We start from the raw sequence: 21402 nt of genomic DNA, 5'->3' as shown, positions 1-21402 counted from the left end.
GTAATTAGACAAAAATATGCTGTTGTTCAACAGTTTCTGTTCCTCAAAAAGTTTTAATAAGTTCACACAATGCTTGTCAAATCATTTGGAAAAACAGACTCAATCGCTATTATGAGTGGAGAAAAGACCTGCTGAGAATTATAATGTTTTGTGTTGACAGATATGTTAAGTCTGCAACATTTTGGGAACTGTAACAATGAGTCTAGTTTTTAATCTCTCTTCACTGACAGCAATATCTCTGAGATGAATATTAGCTCCATTCCTAGATTTTACAGAGAACTTGGGGTTTCCAAGTAAAAAAAAACTTCTACGTGATTAAACTAGTTTTACAGGCAACTTCAATCATTTTATGGTGGAACGTTTTATTTTAAGTGTCTGTGTTATGAACTTTATTTTTAACCTTTTTATCTGTGAATAGTGGGTTGGCTGTAGATCAGGATTTAGAAAAATATTTTGGGTGATTGGATTGGTTCAGCCTCTGCTTTTTGGGGGAAAAATGCCAATTCTCCTTGCTCATTCCTGATTTGTTTCCTTTAAAAGTATAAAGTTCAAAACAAGTAAAATAATGTGACAGCAGAGCATGCTGACTGAAGTGAGAGTGGCAGGAAATACACACTATCAACTTTTATTCATTTCATGCATAACAGTGGATTTTTTTGCTCAACTGTTCACACCAGATGAAACGTTATTTTATAAAGACAAGAATATTCGTAATGCAGCATGCATTATTCTGCTGCTAAGATGGAATTGTGTTTAAGTTGGCACTTCCCTTTGAGATCTGAGTATCTCATTTCTGTAAGTTGAATACAGCCAGAGATCGCTGAGTTTTCTTGTTATCTAGTCAAGGTAAATAAAGGCCCCGCACCTTCATGATATTCCCGCCACATCCATCCTGCCCCCAACAATCTCCTAATCTTTCAACAGTGGTTTCTCAATAATTTTTCAAAGCAATTTAAATAACCAGAGCAGCAAATGCAGGAATTCTGTCCTTTGGGAAAGACTATAACTAGGAACTGACTAAGTTGTTTCAAGTACTTACAGGATTTTTGCTACCTTACTAAAAGCGTCACGGTTCAGATTGCAGATTTATTTCTTTTTCACTGCATAAAATGGGGGTGAAGAGATGGGTGCTTGGATTTGTGGGGCTGAGCCTGGGGTGCCTGTATGTTCCTTAAGGACAGACAGCAAGGTGTGAGGAGGGACAGCAGTGGCTCAGAAGCCAGAGAGGCCTCAGGAGCTTGCAACAGGTGAAAGGTTTGGCTTTGCCTGGACTCAAATGATGATCCTGTGGAAAACACCTACTTTGGAAATGGATCAGAGATACATATAATAGGCAACAATGGCAAACAGTTAAGACTTTAAAGCTTCAGTCATAGTTAATATTGTATGTTTCTGGACTCCACAGGTATCCTGGATTTTAAAGTATATTCATCAATTACATAAGAGTACATTCTACTCCTCTTAAAGTCTCAATTCAAATTGAATTGTTAAGTAGTGGGAATTCAGTGCTTATGTGCCTTAATTCAAATTGTTGGATAATTCAAATTGTGGTAGAACCAATCCCCCGCCTCCCAACCAAAAGCAGGGAAGTTATGCTGAACCTTTATAAAGCTCTGATTAAGCCACAACTAGAGTGTTATGTCCAGTTCTGATCACCACACTTTAGGAAGAATGTGAGGGTCCTTGATAGGGTGCAGAGGAGATTTACCAGAATGGTTCCAAGGATGCAGATTTTAGCTAGTAAGTTAGGTTGGAAAAGTCGTGGTTGTTCACCTTGGAGCAAAGGAGATTGAGGTGCATAAAATTATGACAGATTTGGATAATGTAGATAGGAAAAAAAATGCTCTCATTAGCTGATGTTGCAAGAACTACAATGCTTAGATTTAAGGTCTTGGGCAAGCGGCACAGGTGAAATTTCAGGAATAACCCTGTTACCTGGTAATGACCTGGAACTTGCTGCCCAGGTGAAAACAGACATTCAACGATTTCAAAGGGGAAATTAAATGGGCACTTGGAAGGAAATATACTTGCAGGCTAATGGGATAGAGCGGGGAAATCCCACTGACTGGAGAGCAAGCATAGGCTCCTTGGGCCGAATGGCGTTCTTCTGTGTCATACAGTGGCCGTTGATGCAGATCCTGCTGCCGACTGGGAAGATATCAGGAACAGTTGTGCATGTGCACTCGGCCTGTACTGCTGCTCCCAGGCCAGTTTAATACTGTAAAAAGGCCAGTTTAACTGCAACTTTAACCACTAAATGATGCTCTTCTTTTGATTTATTGGAACTAGTTAAACAAGTGAACAAGTTGGAAAGGCTTTGTGCAGGGAATTACAGAAAGCATTAAATCACATCTGCAGCAAGTGCTCCCACTAGTGTTACAGCAAAAATAAAGACAGCCAAATTTAAGTGTGGAGCTTAGAAATCGGCAACAGTAGCTTGGGTTTCATTCTTGCATTTCAAAAGGCTACCTGAACCACTTAGTTGCATTACAGTCTACTAATATACTCTAACTCAAATGTGAGTTGTAATAACGTTGGAGCAAATAATCCTTTATCTTCCCTATATTATGCTCAGTGACAGAAATATAAAAGCATGCTTCTATTATCATTTTGTGTCACTACTAATATTCCCTGTAAGCTGTGGGTGCACATGGTAACCCAGAAAGTACAGTGCAGGCCGTTCACAAGTTAATCCCGTTCAGATGCTATGCCTGCATGGGCCTGCAAAAAGAACCCCGAAATTACCGCAAATTAAAAAAACTGGCCATGCAAATTGAGAAAAATTTGAGAGAGGATGGTGCTCACCACCGATGACTAATGCACATTTATTAACAACTGAACACAACACCTTAGTATTATTTTGGCTGTGGAAATTGTCCCTCAACTGAAAGTGCTTTTCATGCCCTGGATGTTTCACTTGTAAGCAATAAATTCCTGAAAAACATTGCAAATGTAAGATTCTACCTATCCATTGAGCAACTAGTTCAGTAGTTTTTATGGCGTGATGACTGGGATTTCACAGCAAGTAGATGGGTTAGGTCAATTTTTCCATCATTTCCACCTCTGGTGCTCGTAGATAACCTGGACACAAAAGGTTTTCCTTATTTTTTGTGCCTTTATTTGTAACACTTGCTTACAATTAAAAGGGCTCAAAATCCCATCAGGTATAGATTTCAATCATACAGCTTCCTTTAAGGAATGGCCTATGTGCTTCACCTTCTTTGCAACTACAAATACTCGTTTCTCTTTCTAATTAAGGTTCACATAGAAGATCCCATACAACAGAGCAAATCTCTTTGAAAGTTACCTGCATGATAAATTGGTGATGTAGTTGCTGCCGTACTTGATCTGCCAGTCGTGGTTCCCGTGGGGAACAATATCGATACTGGGACTCTACAGTAGGCCGGGATCCAAACATACACGGTACTGATGGTCTCTAGATGAAGAAAACATTTCAATTCGTGGGCTACCATCCTGGATGGGATGGGAGAGGCAGGGAGTTGGGGCAGGGGTAAGAGGAGGAGGAACTTACACACATATAGCAGCTTTAATGGCAATGGAGCATCCCAAAGCACTTTACAGTCAACAAAATATTCTGAAGTGTAATCATTGTTGTAATGTAGGGAAATGCAGCAGCCAATCTGTACACAGCAAAGTTAGACAAACAGTAATGAGATAAACGGCCATATAATCTTTTTTAGTGATGTTGATTGAGAGATAAATGTGTCAGGACAACAGGAAATATCGCTGCCCTTGTTCAAATAATTCCATGGAATCTCTTAGAATAATAGCTTGTGCTTTTAAAGTGGATTTAACATTGTTAAGCATCTAAAGATTCTTCACAGGAGTGTCATCAGACCAAATCTGATACAGAGCCACATAGAAAGATATTAGGACATGAGAGCAGAAGCTCAGTTAAAGAGATTAGTTTTAAGGAGCAACTCAAACGAAGGAGGACAGGTAGAGACACGGAGAGGATCAAGAAGGAAATTCCCGAGCTTAGGGCCAATGGGGCTGAAGGCATGGCTGTGAATGGTAGAGTAAAGGAAATTAGAGACCTCCAGAATTGGAGGAGCACAGATATCTTGACGGGCTGAAGTAGGTTACAGGGAAAGGGAGTGGCAATGCCATGGTAGCATTTGAAAACAAGGATGGCAATTTTATAATTGAGTCTATACCAAACTAGGAGTTGATACAAGCCACAGAGCTCAGGGGCAGAATTTTGCCTTTGTCGGGCGGGCTCAGTGGTGGTGGCCGGGAAGCCAACCCTCGCCCGCGATCGGGGCCAGACCGTGATTTCACGCTAGCAGGCCAACTAAGGCCCGCCCAGTGTGAAACGCAAGCAGCAGCGCTCAGCGCAGCATGTGCCGGTGTGGGGACGAAAGCAAACTTCACGCATGCACACAAGTGTGTGCTTGAAAATCTCCCTGAGACACAGGGCTGCCTCAGGGAGATGAACAGTTTTCTAAATAAAATAAATTTTAAAAACATTATAAAACATATCCCCTTAGGGACATGCTATAAATGAAATTTAAAACATTTTATTTTATTTTTATTTGACGTTGGAAATCTCATCCCGCCCGTGGATGAGATTTCCAAAATAATGCAAAGGCCACTTGACCTTTCCGCCTGCCCGTCAACTGGAAGGTTGGACAGGCAGTGAAAAATTTGTTTCAATGACCTTGTTAATGGCCTTAATAGGTTTTTTAATTGTTGGTGGACATGCTGCCTACTCCAACGTGTGCCTGCCAACCAAAATATCACATGTCATTTTACGATTGAGCGGGTCTGGCCCACCGAGGTAAAAATTCTGCCCCAGGAGTGAGTAGGAGTTGGTTCGAGTTGGGAAATGGGCAGCAGAGTTTTGGATTGGCTCAAGTCTACAGAGAGTGGTGGATGGAAGGCTGGCCAAGGGAGCACTGGAATAGTTGGTTCTGGGGTTAGCAAAGGAATGAGAATAAGGATTTCTGCAGGTGATGTTCTGAGGAAGGGGTGCCGACATCCACCCAAGAGGGTAGACATGGCTTTCGTTTAATGCCTCATTAGAAATGTGGCACTTCTAACATTTTAGCACTCCCTCGGTATTGCACAGAAGTTTCAGCCTAGATTATGTCTCCTAAAATGGAGATTGAGCCCACAATCTTCTGACTCATGTTAAGAGTGCTACTGAGTCAAAGTGGACAACTTTTTATCCTATTTTAAACGAGCTACACCTTTTCCATCCTTATTTTAATAGTTACTAGATTCTCCTCACCTAGCAACAGCATTGAACTGGTCAACTCAAATGAGGCTCAATTGTAATTACTGGCTTAAATAACACTTGGGTACAAGTTCGACAGCACTTTCAGAGTTATGAATTTGTTGGGCTAGTTCTTGCTTTATACAGGGTTGTAATGTTGTATGGTTTTGAAGACTCAGTTTTGTGGTACAGAAATTTATGACCCACCTGCAGTTATTTGTTTATTCTGATCTGCAACCACTTGTAAATTACTGTTGGCGATATAAGTGAACAAATGCCTAGCATGAAATTCCTCCCTGCTATTTTGGAAGAGATGTTAACCCATGCAAGATAAATGGATTAACACTCGCAGTGAAGGCAGGAAAACATCATATGCTAAATATCACCTGCTAATGTCACCCACTGTAATGCTTATTTTCCAGTTGAATGAATATCTTTCAGCATTTAAAGAATTAGGGGCATTGCTTGTTTTCTGTTTTTTCTGTCTAACTTAATGTTAATGACATATGCTAAGATCAGAAACTAAATTCTGTTTGATTGTGTAGCTAAATAACAAAATACCTGCAGAACTATAACAAACAATGTTCATTTATTGGAAAAAGCTGAAAGTGTTGGTAATGGTTTTAATTAGCCCAATTTCAGTATTAATAACTGGATTCAGAGGCCCTGGGTCACAAAAAAAATTAAGTAAGGAGCAGCAATGATGACCACTATGGTTCAAGTCCCCTTTCACATGATAGCTTTGAAGTTTCCTCAAATTTGTCAAAACAAATCTAGGGGCTGTGATAATTGGCCCCAGCATTTCAAGGCTGATGGCGGTGGGTTAAAAACAAAAACAGCTAAGATTTTCATGGATGTCAGACTAGAGAAGATTGACTGAATGACTGAATATTGCTATGCGGCTCTGTAGTTGAATAGTCTACCAACCCTAACTGCTTAGGTGCATAAATGAACAATGCAAGTGATACAGGCCAGCTGGCTCCCATGGAATTGCACCCTAGACAAGGTAAGGAGGGCAGGAAACTAAAGGGGCAAAAAAACATACCAACTTAATTATCAACCCTGAGGGCTGGAACATAATTCTAGCCTGAATACACACAGATTCCACATGTATACACACAAACAAACTGTAATATTCAAGGAAAAAGAATGACATCTTACTTGTTGGCCCTGAAGTTGATACATCTGGCGTGGTGATTCAGTACATGACATTCCCTTGTACGGTGGTGTAAGCGGGTAAGTCTGTCCATTTACTAGTCCCAATGTCCTTAAAGGAGGTACATGCTGCAACTGGTCACTGTTCACTTCAGATCCAGCACTGAGCACTTCACCATTTATCTGTTTCTGCTGTCTTCTTAGAGATTCTTCGGTAGTTTTATTTAAAGTTTCAGTAGCTTCTTTTCCAAAGCGGTTTGATTTGCTTCGTCTCCGGTCTTTCTTTTCCCTATCTTCCCATCTTAGATTAAATTCTTCATCACTGTCAGCGTCTTCTGCAGGGAAGTGTTTCAGCATTGATTTGTTAAAACACCTGTCCAGAGCTTCGGCCATCTTTGTGTATTCTATTACAAGATGAAAATTCAGTGACAAATAGTGAGGATGCACACTCAAAAGCTCATTAACAAGGTTTTCAATGAGCACCACTAAGAAATCTCTTTGTAGTACAGAACTTGAATATTGCTGATCATGTTACTGAAGCTTTTTGTCTTGCACTGTTCAGGACAAACACAAGAATGCCAAATTTCAAACAATCACCACATTTTGTACCACAGGAGAAAAGGGTGCTGGTTGGGGTTGGCAAGTCGACTCCGATTGGCTGAGGCATTGCCATGGATAAAGTAACATGGAGCTATAGGCTCCCCAGGCTTCCAAGTAATTCAAAAGAGGTACAAGACTTGAACATATTCATTTTGTTTAGAGATTCGGTCCCTGCATTTGAATATGTGTTGCTTGTGGCAAGTATAAATGAGCCACGTTATTACTGATGATCTCAAATTTATTATTAGTAGCTATTAGCACTCCTGTAGCACGAATTGTTATGATCATTTGAAATTTGACATTCTTAAATTTGTCCTGATGAGCGCAAGACGAAAATCTCTGGCAACATGTTTCTCTTTTCAGCAATATTCAAGTATTATAAAATCTGTTAACATAAAGCTATTTTTTTTAATTCATTAATGGATTGTGGGCTTCGCTGGCTGGGCCAGCATTTATTGCCCATCCCTAGTTGCCCTTGAGAAAGCAGTGGTGAGATGCCTTCTTGAACCATTGCATTCCATGTGGTGTAGGTACACCCACAATGCTATTAGGAAGGGGAGTTCCGGGATTTTGATCCAGCGACAGTGAAGGAACAGTCATATGTTTCCAAGTCAGGATGGTGAGTGACTTGGAGGGAAACTTCCAGGTGGTGGGGTTCTTATCAATCTGCTGCCTTTGTTCTTCTGATGATAGTGATTGTGGATTTGGAAGGTGCTGTCTAAGGACCCTTGGTGAATTCCTGCAGTGCATCTTGTAGATGGTACACACTACTGCTACTGTGCATCAGTGGTGGAGGGAATGAATGTTTATGGGTGTGGTGACTGCTTTGTCCTGGACAGTGTCCAGTTTCTTCAGTTTTGTAGGATTTGCACTCATCCAGGCAAGTGGAGAGTATTCCATCACATTCCTGACTTGTGCCTTGTAGATGGTGGACAGGCTTTGGGGAGTCAGGTGGTGAGTTAGTTGCTGCACGATTCCTAGCCTCTGACCTGCTCTTGTAGCCACAGTATTTATATGGCTAGTCCAGTTCAGTTTCTGGTAAATAGTAACCCCCAGGATTTTGGTAGTGGGGGATTCAGTGATAGTAATGCCATTAAACGTCTAGGGGCGAAAGTTCGATTCTCTCTTGTTGGAGATGGTCATTGCCTGACACTTGTGTGGTGTGAATATTACTTGCCACTTATCAGCTCAAGCTTGGGTATTGTCCAGGTCTTGCTGCATTTGGACATGGACTGCTTCGGTATCTGAGGAGTTGCGAATGGTGCTGAACATTGTGCAATCATCAGCAAACATCCCCACTTCTGACCTTATGATGGAAGAAAGGTCATTGGTGAAGCAGCTGAAGACAGTTGGGCCAAGGACACTACCCTGAGGAACTCCTGCAGTGATGTTTCCTCCCATTCCACCAAATATATATTCGCGTACAATGGTGCAAATATTTTTTACCCATCGCCACCCCTTTAACTTGAAGATAATATTCTTTGTTAAATTCAGAATCATTCCTGGTTAGTCCCAGGTGTAATTAATCGAATTATAATTTTGCCTTGTCTATCCAGTTGCATATATTTCTTGAAGGCATTTTGAACAGCCAAAATTCCTCTATCAGTTTCTGTATTTGTGTATAAACTGTCTATATCCATTGTAAATAGTATGCTATCTGGGGTTATGGTAAGTGAATTCATTATTTCTACAAAATCACATGCATCTTGGATGTTTGTGGCCTAAGGAGTTTAAATATGAGTTGATGTATTCTGCTATTTTGCATGATTCACGACCACAATCCAAAATAATTGGTCTACCTGGAGGTATGTGTCCTACTATTGTCCATATATCTGGATGTTGATGTATTTTGGGAAGTCTAACATTTTCGTAGTTGTGGGTGCTATCTCGTTAGATACTCCATTTGTTTCTGATTCATTTATTTGGAATTTTTAAATCTTATTAGCACGTCTGTAAACTGTTATTGTGTTTCTTGATATATGGGTTTAGTCAGTTTGGTATAGTAATTTGTATTGTTCAGTTGTTTAAAGGCTTCAAAAAGGTATTCAAAACAAAAACAGAATACCTGGAAAAACTCAGCAGGTCTGGCAGCATCGGTGGAGAAGAAAAGAGTTGATGTTTCGAGTCCTCATGACCCTTCAACAGAACTAGGTGAATCCAAGGAAGGGGTGAAATATAAACTGGTTTAAGGTGTGTGTGTGTGTGTGTGTGTGTGTGTGTGTGGAGAGAAGTGGAGGGGGGTGGTGTGGTTGTAGGGACAAGTGATAGAAGCAGATCATCAAAAGCTGTCACAGATAAAAGAACAAAAGAACACAGGTGTTGAAGTTGGTGATATTATCTCAACGAATGTGCTAATTAAGAATGGACGGTAGGGCACTCAAGGTATAGCTCTAGTGGGGGTGGGGGGGCATAAAATATTTAAAAATAATGGAAATAGGTGGGAAAAGAAAAATCTATATAATTTATTGGAAAAAACAAAAGGAAGGGGGAAGAAACAGAAAGGGGGTGGGGATGGAGGAGGGAGTTCAAGACCTAAAGTTGTTGAATTCAATATTCAGTCCGGAAGGCTGTAAAGTGCCTAGTCGGAAGATGAGGTGCTGTTCCTCCAGTTTGCGTTGGGCTTCACTGGAACAATGCAGCAAGCCAAGGACAGACATGTGGGCAAGAGAGCAGGGTGAAATGTTAAAATGGCAAGCAACAGGGAGGTTTGGGTCATTCTTGCAGACAGACCGCAGGTGTTTTGCAAAGCGGTCGCCCAGTTTACGTTTGGTTTCTCCAATGTAGAGGAGACCGCATTGGGAACAACGAATACAGTAGACTAAGTTGGGGGAAATGCAAGTGAAATGCTGCTTCACTTGAAAGATGTGTTTTGGGCCCTTGGACGGTGAGGAGAGAGGAAGTGAAGGGGCAGGTGTTACATCTTTTGCGTGGGCATGGGGAGGTGCCATAGGTGGGGGTTGAGGAGTAGGGGGTGATGGATGAGTGGACCAGGGTGTCCCGGAGGGAACGATCCCTACGGAATGCCGACGGGGGGGGGTGAAGGCAAGATGCGTTTGGTGGTGGCATCATGCTGGAGTTGGCGGAAATGGCGGAGGATGATCCTTTGAATGTGGAGGCTGGTGGGGTGATAAGTGAGGACAAGGGGGACCCTATCATGTTTCTGGGAGGGAGGAGAAGGCGTGAGGGCGGATGCGTGGGAGATGGGCCGGACACGGTTGAGAGCCCTGTCAACGACCGTGGGTGGAAAACCTCGGTTAAGGAAGAAGGAAGACATGTCAGAGGAACTGCTTTTGAAGGTAGCATCATCACAACAGATGATGCGACAGAGGCGAAGGAACTGAGAGAATGGGATGGAGTCCTTACAGGAAGAGGGGTGTGAGGAGCTGTATTCGAGGTAGCTGTGGGAGTCGGTAGGCTTGTAATGGATATTGGTGGACAGTCTATCACCAGAGATTGAGACAGAGAGGTCAAGGAAGGGAAGGGAAGTGTCAGAGATGGACCACGTGAAAATGATGGAGGGGTGGAGATTGGAAGCAAAATTAATAAATTTTTCCAAGTCCCGATGAGAGCATGAAGCAGCGCCGAAGTAATCATCGATGTACCAAAGAAAGAGTTGTGGAAGGGGGCCAGAGTAGGACTGGAACAAGGAATGTTCCACGTACCCCATAAAGAGACAGGCATAGCTGGGGCCCATGCGGGTACCCATAGCCACACCTTTTACTTGGAGGAAGTGAGAGGAGTTGAAGGAGAAACTGTTCGAGGAAGAAGCTAAGGGCCCTCAGACCATCCTGGTGGGGGATGGACTCCCTTCTCTCTCCCCTTGTCCAGTCCCTTCCCACCTACATCCGTGATTCCTTTGACACCTTACGTCACTTCAACAATTTCCAGCTCCCTGGCCCCAACTGCTTCCTCTTCACCATGAACGTCCAACCCCTCTACACCTCCAACAATCCCCATCCACCACTACTCTCCTCCGTCTGGCTGAACTTGTTCTCACACTGAACAATTTCTCCTTCAACTCCTCTCACTTCCTAACCCTTAGTCTATAACCCTTGTCACAGCTTCACCAGAAGACGTAATCTTTTATTGTTCACTCTAAATAAACTTTGCATAATTTTGAAAACTTGATTAAGCTTCCTCTACCTGTTCCAGTGAGAAAAACCTCAATTTTTCTAGCATTTATTCAGAATTATAATCTCTTATATCATATATAATTTTAACGAATCCTCATTATATATTTTTCATGGTCCTGGCATAACTTCCATAAAGGAACACTCAAAGTTGCATGCAACACTTCAACTGTGGCCCAGGTGTTAAGACTTGACTCAATAGTACTGCTTACTTCCGAGTCAGAAAGTCATAAATTCATGTCCCCCTCCATCGACTTCAGCACAAAATCTACATTGACACTTCAGTACATAACTGAAACAATGTTGGGAGGTTCCATCTTTAGACAAGAGGTTAAACTTCATCTTCATGGGGTTTAAACCCCATCTTCCTGCTTGCTGGGCACAAGAGGTCCCGTAGCACTATTTAAACAAGAATAGGGAAGTTCTCCTCGGCCAGAATTTTGAGGTTGGTGGGCCCGGGAGTGGCAGGGAAACAGCCTGCGATCGGCCCCTGGCTGCGATTTCATGCTGGCTGGCCAATTAACGGCCAGCCAGCGTGAAAGGCGCGCTGAAATGCTCAGCACTGCTGAAGTGGGGGCGGGAGGGGGGGCAAGCACTGAAGTCAGCATGGGTGCGAGGGAGTGGTCACATAAAGCTCCCTGACGGCAGGGAGCTGCCTCAGGGAGCTGAAGAATTCAAATCCAATAAAAGCGGATTTTAAAATCTGGAAAAAATGCCCACGCATCAAAAACAGTCACCTGATCATATGCAACGTGAAAATTCTGTGTAAATATTTTTTTAATGTAATGAAGGAAACCTCATCCTGCCATTGGGTGAGGTTTCCTGAAAAGTGCAAAGGCTGCCTAGCCAATTCGTCCGCCCCCACCAATTGTCATGTTGGACGGACAGCGAAAAATCCCAGTTAATTGCGCCGTTAATGGTTAATTGCTCCGTTAATAGCCTTCTTAATTGTTGGCAGGCACACTTCCAAGTTTAGCATGGACTTGCTGAATGAAATATCGTGCAAGTACGTAATGACATCAGGTTGCTCACTGGACATCACTGCACACTATTTTACACCCAAGCGTGTCGGGTGCACGCCCAGCGAAAAATTCTGCCTGACCAACATTTATTACTCAAAATAAACAGAACCAAGAAATGGAATATCTGGTCAATTATTGCATTGCTCTCTGTGGGATCTTGCTCTCTACAATTGGCAATCACATTTACCTACAACAGTGACTCTGCTTCAAAGTCATTAATTGGCCATGAGGCACTTTGGGATGTAATGAGGATATGAAAGGCAGGACATAAATGCACGTAATTTCCTTTTTCTGTCCTTTAACCCGATCAGTAATGTCTAATAAAAACAGCCCAATTGCATTACACTTTTTTTCTTGTTTTTTTGTCCAATATAATCTCAGTTTTATTTCTTCCCCCATGACCTTTATCCCTTTTTGCTAAATTCATCTTAAGTTGCATATTTTTCCTCATCAAGTTTGACCTTTTTTGATAGTCTTTATTTTCCCTGACTTGCTTCTTTCTTAGTTTAAATGACCGCACTCACTTCCTTTTTTATTTGTTCTGCCAGTTCATTAGCTTCTTTCCTGCTCAGGAGTAGCCATCCTTGCAAAACCACCCCCATCTTCTCCAGAACTAGTGTCCATGTCACTTAAAACAGAAAACTTCTTCCTGACACCAGTGCTACATTTGAATGTTGAGTTTTCTAGTCTTATCTTTCCCTATTCTGGCATGTGATGAGGGGATTAATCCAAAGGTTACCAACCTTGAATTGATGCTATAAATCTACTTCCTAATCTCCTGGATGCCTTCTCCAGGAATTCAGGCCTTTCTTTTCATATACATAACATTGAGCCTCCACTCTGAAAAGCAGGCCGCAATGATAGATGAAGATCTGTCTGGCCCAGGGCCTGGCATTATTGCAAAAGGAGGCAGGGCCTTCAGGATGGCATCATCGGCCAGATTTCCTTCAGATCTTGTCTCTTGAGCTCTGAATGAACTGGCTGCCAAATCACTGCAGTAGATAAGTGGGGCCCACAGTGGTACTTCTGGTCAGGTCACGAACTGGGTCATGCCAGAAATTAAGAGCGGGTGTAAAAAGGGCCTCTTTCTTTGTTAAACTCAAGAAAACCTGTCCTATTGATCCTTTTATGATCACAGCACGTAAATAATTAGGTACTCACTGAATTGGCAAGTATATCCTTTTCACACAAAAACATGTTGCAGTCAAATGAGGGGAGGGCAAAGAGGAGAGCCATTCGACCCCTCTTCACCCTATCATAGCAATGCAAATAGCTATTAATCTACAGAGGGTAATGACTGAGACCCAAGAAATGAAAGGGAAATGCGCTAATTCATTTACTGTGCCACACTGTACCCACTCCCTCTTCTTGGGATATTATACAGAGCTCTTGGGTGGTTAAATTCAGTTCTTAATATTCACTTGCTCTTTAAAATTAATTGTCAAACAATATTGATAAAAATGAAAAAAAAATCTATTGCTCCAAACTCACCATTTCCTTCACCGTTATATTCCAGACAATCCTCAAACATAACCTTCATATCAGCAACAAATTCTTCTTTCACATTATATTGTTTTTCATTAAGTTTTCTTTCAATGGTGGATAGATCCATAGGTGTCTGAAAATGTAAAACACACAGTTTAAAAGCTATTTAACAATACAGTATGCCAAAAACGTGTGTGTCCAAGAAGTTTCGAAAAAAAAGACAAATGAATGACCTAGCGCCTTTCTTGGCTAATCTCACACGTGGTTTCAGTTATATCTTTCTTGACTGCAGCCCGAAAGTATCTGTAGGTATTAATAATCCACTGCAGCTTCACCATCAGGATTTGGTTGAGTGAAATGAGTTTGGGCAATCTTAATACATTTCCTAGTGGGCCTGGACCTATAGCGCAAAACTGTTCCGAATTCAACACTATGGGGAATTTTCTGCATGTTGAGCAGGCTGGTCGGGAGCGGGTGCAGAACCGATCCCCGCCCGCGATCAGCTCCGCGCCGCCATTTTACGAGGGCGGGTCAATTAAGGCCTGCCCAGCGTGAACCACGGCTCCCAGGAAAGCACAAGGGGGTGGGTGGCGGTGGGGTTCCAATGACCGACGTGTCCAATGGTGACCGGGTGGCCTGTTTAAAGGCTGCACAGGCAGCCTTCCCAAGGCTGGCGACAAGGGCGAGCAGAAGGGTTCCCAAGAGCGCTACTAGTGAGCAGGCCGGGCCGGGGGGGTGGGGCGCAGGTCAGTAGGGCACTGTGCCCCTCGATTCTCAGATGAGTACCTTGCTGCCTTCCTTGAGGTAGCAACACTGCATGAAATCCTCGCGCCGAGGGACAGGAGGAGGAGGCCCGCCCCCCCCCCGCATATGACGAAACGTGCCTGGGAGGAGGTGGCAGAAAGGGTCAGCACAAACAATGTGGTGCAACACACCTGGGTTCAGTGCTGCAAGCGCTTCAACGGCCTGTTGCGATTGGGAAGGATGAGTACCAGGTTGACATGGGTCACTTGGCACAGCAGTTAGGTTGGCCACACCCCCCGCCCCGGCTTTCCCACACCCCCACCCCCACCACCACTCCCTCCTCCCCCAACTCAGGAGGTAGTTACTGCATTGAATCATTCATGGCAAGTGGCCCTCACTGGGTGTGTCAGCATTTATTGCCCATGCCTAGTTGACCACGAGAGGGGGGTGCTGAGCTGGCTTCTGCATCCATTGCATGTGGTACACTTACACCCACAGTACTGCTTTGGGGGCGACCTCAAGGGTCTGTACCTAGGCGCAGTGCTGGAATACCGAAACATTTCAAAGTCAAGATGCTGACTGGCTGGGAGGGGAACGTCCAGGTGGCGGGGCACCCATCCATCTGCTGCCCTTGGCATTCTACATGGTAGTGCTTCTTTGCTTTGGAAGGTGATACAGTGTGGGTGGAAAATGTGATGGAGACAGATAATGGGCAAGGGGGTCAGCCCTGGCTGCTTGGTGCGAGTGTACGGTGGCTCCAGGATGTCATGATTCACATGAGCCCTGCAATGCCCTACTCAGGTGAGGGTGGCAGGACTGCATTGGCAATGCAGGTACAGGGTGAATTAATCAATGCTCCTCTGTCCTTTTCAGAGGAAGACAGCACACAATAACTTTGAGCGGACGCGGACTGGCAGAGGGCAGGCAAAGATGCTGATTCTCACCAGAGATGAGCAGGAGGCTCTCGAGTTGTAGAGGCGCCATGCGCCCAGGTCAACCGATAGCGGGGAGGTTGGGGTGCCAGTGGGAGATAAGAGTGCCGTGCACTGAGGTCTGCCCTTACAAACATTTCACTGTTGACTGTTTAATGAATTCAGCATCCAACATAGGTTTCCCATTGATTATGGAAGGAGGAGCACATCCTGATCCCGGGGCCAGGCATACACATTAACAGTGTCATGAATTCAACTAATCAAATGTTCTCGTTCTTCCTTTCAGCCCCACTGGAGCAGGGCTGGGACAAGAAGGCAGAGGGCCCACCACTAACACCCGAGGACCCTGACAACTTACAAGCACCAGCGTCACACCATTCAGCCAGGCAGGCACTAGTGCAGATACTAGCACCTGGGGATTAGATCATTGGCTAGTGTCCCAGGGCACAGTGGTGAGGGCACTTCACGCTCGCTTGAGGTGCAGGTGGAGACACAGAGTCCCAAGGGCACTGGCAGTTGGAGGACTGCACAGGACCAGGAACATGCTCAGTCGGTGGCTGATTATGTACCTAAGGAGTCGTCTCTGAGGCAGCAGATGCTAGAAGTCCAGCAGGGCCTGCAGGAGGATCTGGCGGAGATACATGAGGGTATGCGTGCCACAGTCTCCGTGCTGAGGAAGGCCATGCGGAGCATCAGCAATGCACTTACCCTCATAGCTGAGTGCAATGCTTCCTCCATGAAGAGAGTGGCGACTTTCATGGAGAGGCTCCTCCAGGAGAACAATCAGGGCTTCCTGGGGATGGTCTCGGACTTGCAAGCCCTCATTGTGGCATTGACCTCAGCTGGTCAGTGTCAGTGTCAGTATGGGAGATGGATTGGGCACCCAGTATCCCAGCTAGGTGCCCATCCATCAATGGTGAGCAGGGAGGTCTGAAGCAACCTCACATTGGTGCATGAGCTGCCTGTCGTCTCTGCGGGCTCCTCGAAGGGCGCTCCGGATGGCGGGCAGTAGGTCCTCCCCCAACTCTGCCAGTGACCGTGGGATCCACAGAGGCTGCGGCAAGTCAGGAGATGCCAGCCATGCCACTGGCTGCTCCCTCCCAGGCGGGGCCGTCATAGGCTCCACGGGCCAGAGGACGCCTGCCAAGGTCATCGAGGTCAACAGGACAGCAGAGTGAGTAGGCTGTGTCGAATACCAGTGCCAGTGAAGGGGGAGCACCTAGACATAGCACCCAAAAATGTAAGCATAAGGCACCTTAGGCACACCACGGGCTTCTCACTGATGGTTTTCTGTTGCCCCAGTATCAGTTGATTATTAGTCAGTGTGTAGCTCAACACCGGTGAATGAATTTTCTTTTCAGTTTTGTTTTATGAAAACATTAAATGCTTTAGTTGTGAATAAGGCTCAGGGTGACTCCTTACTTCTGCAAGTGTACAGGAACCCATGATGTTATGAGTGACGTGTTTGTCATTGAGCTTTATTGACAAGGCACATAGTTAATGTTCCTAACCAGGCAAATGTTGCTTTCAGGTATCGAGTATGGAGCCTGCAGCCCTGACATGTGTTGGAGATCCATCTGTGGTGTGCTGGCTGAAGGTTCATTGGATTAAAGCCTCCTGGGTGTCCCTGCTTCCCTGGAGGTTGCTCACGTCAACATCTATCCCCTCAGCGTTCTCCTGAGTGTGCTTGTCCACGGACTCACTACTGGACTCATCGTGTGCATCCGGAGAATCTGAGTCCACGTCTTCTTCATCCACAGCGTCGTTCCTTTCCAGAGCCAGATTGTGGAGAGCGCAGCCTGCAACCACCAACAGCGACACATGATCTGGTGGGTACTGGAGTGCGCCCCCTGAATGGTCTAGGCATCGGAAGCACATCTTGAGAAGACCGATGGCTCTCTCCACCACAGCCCTTGTGGAGACGTGTCTCCTATTGTAGCGCTGCTCAGCTTCTGTTCTTGGATGGTGGAGGGGCGTCATGAGCCACCTTCTGAGGGGATAGCCCTTGTCACCCAGCAGCCATCCATCGAGCCGGGCTGGAGCACTGAAGAGCCCCGGCACCTGGGAGTGTCTGAGGACGTAGGTGTCGTGGGAGCTGCCTGGGTACCTTGCATAGACTTGCAGAATCTGCATCCTGTGACCACACACTATCTGCACGTTCATGGAGTGGAAGCCCTTCCTGTTGACCAAGGCACCGGGCTCACCTGCTGGTACCGTGATGGCCACACGTGTACAGTCTATTGTACCCTGGACCCGCGGGAACCCAGCAATCGCCTAAAGCCTCTGGCTCACTGTGTCTGGCTGGCCTCATCCCAGTGGTAGTGCATGAAAGTGATTGCACACCTGAACAGAGTGTCTGTCACCTGCTTGAGACAAGGACAGTTGGCGCAGATCTCAGGGCTTACCATCTGAGAGATGGAGGTAACTGTCTCCCTTGAGAGATGGAGCCTCCTTCAGCACTGCACCTCAGACATAGTGAGGTAGCTGCTTCGCCACCTGTAAACTCTGGCAGCGGGATAGTGGCATCTTCTGTGGACCTTTCTGCCTTGCACTTCCTATTGGCCCTGCGCCCCTTGTGCTTTCGCCTGTCCTCCCAAAGGCTGCTCCACTAGAGGCTGAATATGGACTCCTGGCCTCCTCCCCCTTCTGACCCTCTCTTCCTCCTCAGAGGAGCTGCCTCCAGTGGAGAGCACAACTCCCGTTCCCAGGGTAACCAGCAAGGCCCCAAGAATGATGTTTACTCCAGAGTCCTGACCCGAAGCCTGTTATTCCTGTACAAGCAGTTCTGAAGAGGTTTGAAGTTCTCCTGTTCACAAAGGCAACCAGCAGTAAGTTTAAAAAGTAAATGTCTAACAAATAGCACTTGCGAGCCCACTCACCGCTCTTATTCCACCTGTGGATGAAGTTTTTAAAAATGTGGCCTACCCTCCTGCCCATTGCGCCCGTGCGACGATCTGAAGATCGCACGGGCTCTGAAAAATTTCAGTCTATTAATGCCTCAAGGGCCTTAAGTGGCCTGTTTATTAATGGCGGGCGTGCATCAGAGTTCATAGTGTGCCCTCCCACTGAAATATCGTGATGGCACGTGGTGATGTAGGGATGCACGCCCAACCATGCATCATTTTACACACCGGCGTGTCGGGCCCGCCTCTGCACACCAATGTGAAAATTCTGTCCATTAACTGGCGATCCAATTCTTCACTGGTGTAGAAAATGGCAAAAAAGATCACAGATAGTCTTCTGAAGTTGTACAGCACAGCAATTGGGCCTTTAACTTGCACCTAACTGTTCCTTAGTGGGACAGTTACTGCTTAAGGCTGACACAGGGTGCTTGAAATGGAAGAGTTTAATTCACTAGCACTAATACCCCTAATCTTGATCAACACAAAAAATGCTATTCTAAATAAAAATGTGATTTCACTCTGCTATCACTGATCAGATTGTTTTTCACAAGGACTAATTCAATTTTATTAGCGAAGGTGTCAAGTATTTGCATGCCTCTAGAGTTGCTCCAAAATGACCAGTAGTTACTTAATGCACAACATTAATTTATATTATGAAAACATTACTTCAATTATCTTGTAGTAATTTGAAGGTGAGTCATACAGATTCAAAATGTTAACTCTGTTTCTTTCTCCACAGATGCTGCTAGGCCTGTTGAGTTTTTCCAACATTTTATGTTTTTATTGTATATTAGTTTATATTACCAAGGCAACTCTAGAATTGCTTTACAGTCTGCACTTGGAAATGGGCAATCCAAAGGAGGCCAAATTTTCTATGCCACAATTGAATGTACATACTTTATAGTTCAGCTAAATGGATGGCACCAGTTCCCATTCTAAGGTCCCATTATCTACCACCAAGTAAACAAGGATAAGCAAGGAAAATGACAGTTGACATTAAATCAAACTGAATGGATATAAATGATCCCATCTTTCTTCAGGAACCTCATTTGAAAGTTTATTGGACCTAATGAATTCTACAAAAATCTACCACCCCTTTTTAAAAATCTATAATTAATTGTAAACCAATGACTTTAAGGAGTAATAGTTGCACTTTGGTGCTGTCAATAAAAGTCTGGCTGATTTTTACAGAGAAGATCCGCTTAAAATACATTTAATATATTCAGCAATAAATATCTGAATGGAATGTGACAAGTACAATTCTCTTACTTCAATTATCTCGTAGTAATTTGGGGCATAAGATTCATCTACAGGTTCAAGGAAGGGCCAAGAATCCTTATGGGCTTTCACAGCATCCAGGACTGAAAGAGGAAGAAAATAATGAATCTCAACATACAACGCAAATAATACTGATATTCATTAAAGAACATGCAAGTTATTTAACAAGCTTTTTAAAAATGTGCTCACTTACCTTTATACATAGCAATGTAATCTTCATCCAGTTCAAATCTACAACAGAAGAGGTTAAAAATCAATCAATAACTCATTTTATATCAAACTAATTAGTTTTCTCTAAACCTATTAAACTATTTCTGATCAAGATAACTTCCAAATTTGAAACACAGAACACATCCCACAAGGAAGATTTTTGATTGATATTCATCAAAAATAGCAGAGTTTGGAACAAAAACACAGCATTTTATGACACATAATCTACACACTTTATTTGCAGTTATGTGCACTAGATTTTGTTTCTTATTAACACTGCTGAAATAGGAAGTCTATTTACAGAGTGGTATAGGTAAGAGTAGTCTAGTGGTGACAGCCACAATCTTCATCTGGAGTTTGTGAACTGGTGGTGAGCAACACTCCAGGGCACATTGTAACACCTGTGATTCTGATGAATCTTCTGTTAGTTAACAGAAGTACCAGATGGCACAATACATTTTACAGATCTCCACTGCACTAGTTTCAGCTGTAAATCATAATGGACAGGCTAAGTGGGGAGAAATAGGAAGTAGAACACAGCTTACACAATGAAAATTTAGGTGGGGATAGTTTGACCTTCAAATGTACAATGTTATTTTGCTGTGGAGCTTGAGCACAACTTTGCTGAAACGGTAAACTTACAAATTGTGTGCTTCTGGCTTGGAACCTCGCCTGCTAAGAGCACATGTTCTGTCTATGATTTCCCATTAGTTGAATTTAACAGGTGGTTAGAATGTGTAATGTGTGTCTGCAAGGTGTACTTTAGGTAAACAGCATAGCTGTCTTTAAGAGGAAGCTAGATAAGTACATGTGGGAGAAAGGAATAGAAGGATATTTTGATAGGGTTAGATGAAGTTGGGATGATGCTCATGTTGAACATAAGTACTAGCATAGACCGGTTAGCTTAAATGGTTAAATGTGCTGAAAATTCTATGTAATGGATAGAAATTGTGGTGCACAAACACAATTTCTCTTTATGTGCCTGATGAGTGAGGCTTCACTTCAGAAGCATACAAATGTAAAATTTATCCTCAGTTTTTCTTCTGAAGTACCATTTCAAATTCCAATATTCTGGTGGACTTTATTGATGTTTCAAAATAGCAGTCTTAGTACATTTGTTTTGAGTGTTAATATTAAAACAAACATTATCCTGGGAATGTCATTCCCTTTGGTCTACAACCAGAAAAAGCAACTGTAACTGTGGCTGAATCCTCATTGGTGAGAAAGCATGGCCACCATATGGCTCCCAACCTCATGTGCATAATGATTCCTTTAATTCAATTTGAAATACCGTACAATTCTTTCTCTTATTTAATTATCAAACTCATAAATATCATCCAGATGGGGTTTCCCAGCTTGATTCCATTAACCATCAAGCAACTTCTTCCACATTATTGAGATTTTATGTAAATTTTATTTAATCTTTTCTGTAGTTTTCAGAAAGAATCCGTAACTGTATAGGAGGCTGAACTCAACTTATACACCTGCCCAAAAAATACATACAAGTCTTTTGTCTTCTTATCCTTCTTTATAGGGAACAATGGCTCTAAGTTCATAAGTTCAGGAGGCAATTCTTTTCCCTGAGAAAGTAGCCAGGCTCGCTCTTCTCTCATCTTCCTCCTTTTGGCACGACCTGTATAAAGAGCAGAAAATATTTAGAAAATCATTAGAAAAGTTTAGGAATACCCAAGTCAGCCTTAAAAG

The 21402-nt window shown here is 43.8% G+C and overlaps 1 protein-coding gene across 1 annotated transcript in view; it reads right to left on the bottom strand.

The window, feature by feature from the left end:
- The window catches only part of LOC121292973 (cat eye syndrome critical region protein 2), a 146720-nt gene that overhangs the window by 18779 nt on the left and 106539 nt on the right, over window positions 1-21402 (bottom strand). The window contains exons 10-15 of the mRNA XM_041215482.1: window positions 21202-21331; window positions 19682-19719; window positions 19480-19571; window positions 13638-13764; window positions 6401-6798; window positions 3308-3436 (exon numbers count right to left, since the gene is read on the bottom strand). Of these exons, the coding sequence (XP_041071416.1) occupies window positions 3308-3436; window positions 6401-6798; window positions 13638-13764; window positions 19480-19571; window positions 19682-19719; window positions 21202-21331 (914 nt within the window). The remainder of the gene's footprint in view (window positions 1-3307; window positions 3437-6400; window positions 6799-13637; window positions 13765-19479; window positions 19572-19681; window positions 19720-21201; window positions 21332-21402) is intronic.

The sequence above is a fragment of the Carcharodon carcharias genome, chromosome 21, assembly GCF_017639515.1.
Source record: "Carcharodon carcharias isolate sCarCar2 chromosome 21, sCarCar2.pri, whole genome shotgun sequence".
NCBI lineage: Eukaryota > Metazoa > Chordata > Chondrichthyes > Lamniformes > Lamnidae > Carcharodon > Carcharodon carcharias.
This window is presented reverse-complemented; position numbering and strand designations above follow the sequence as displayed.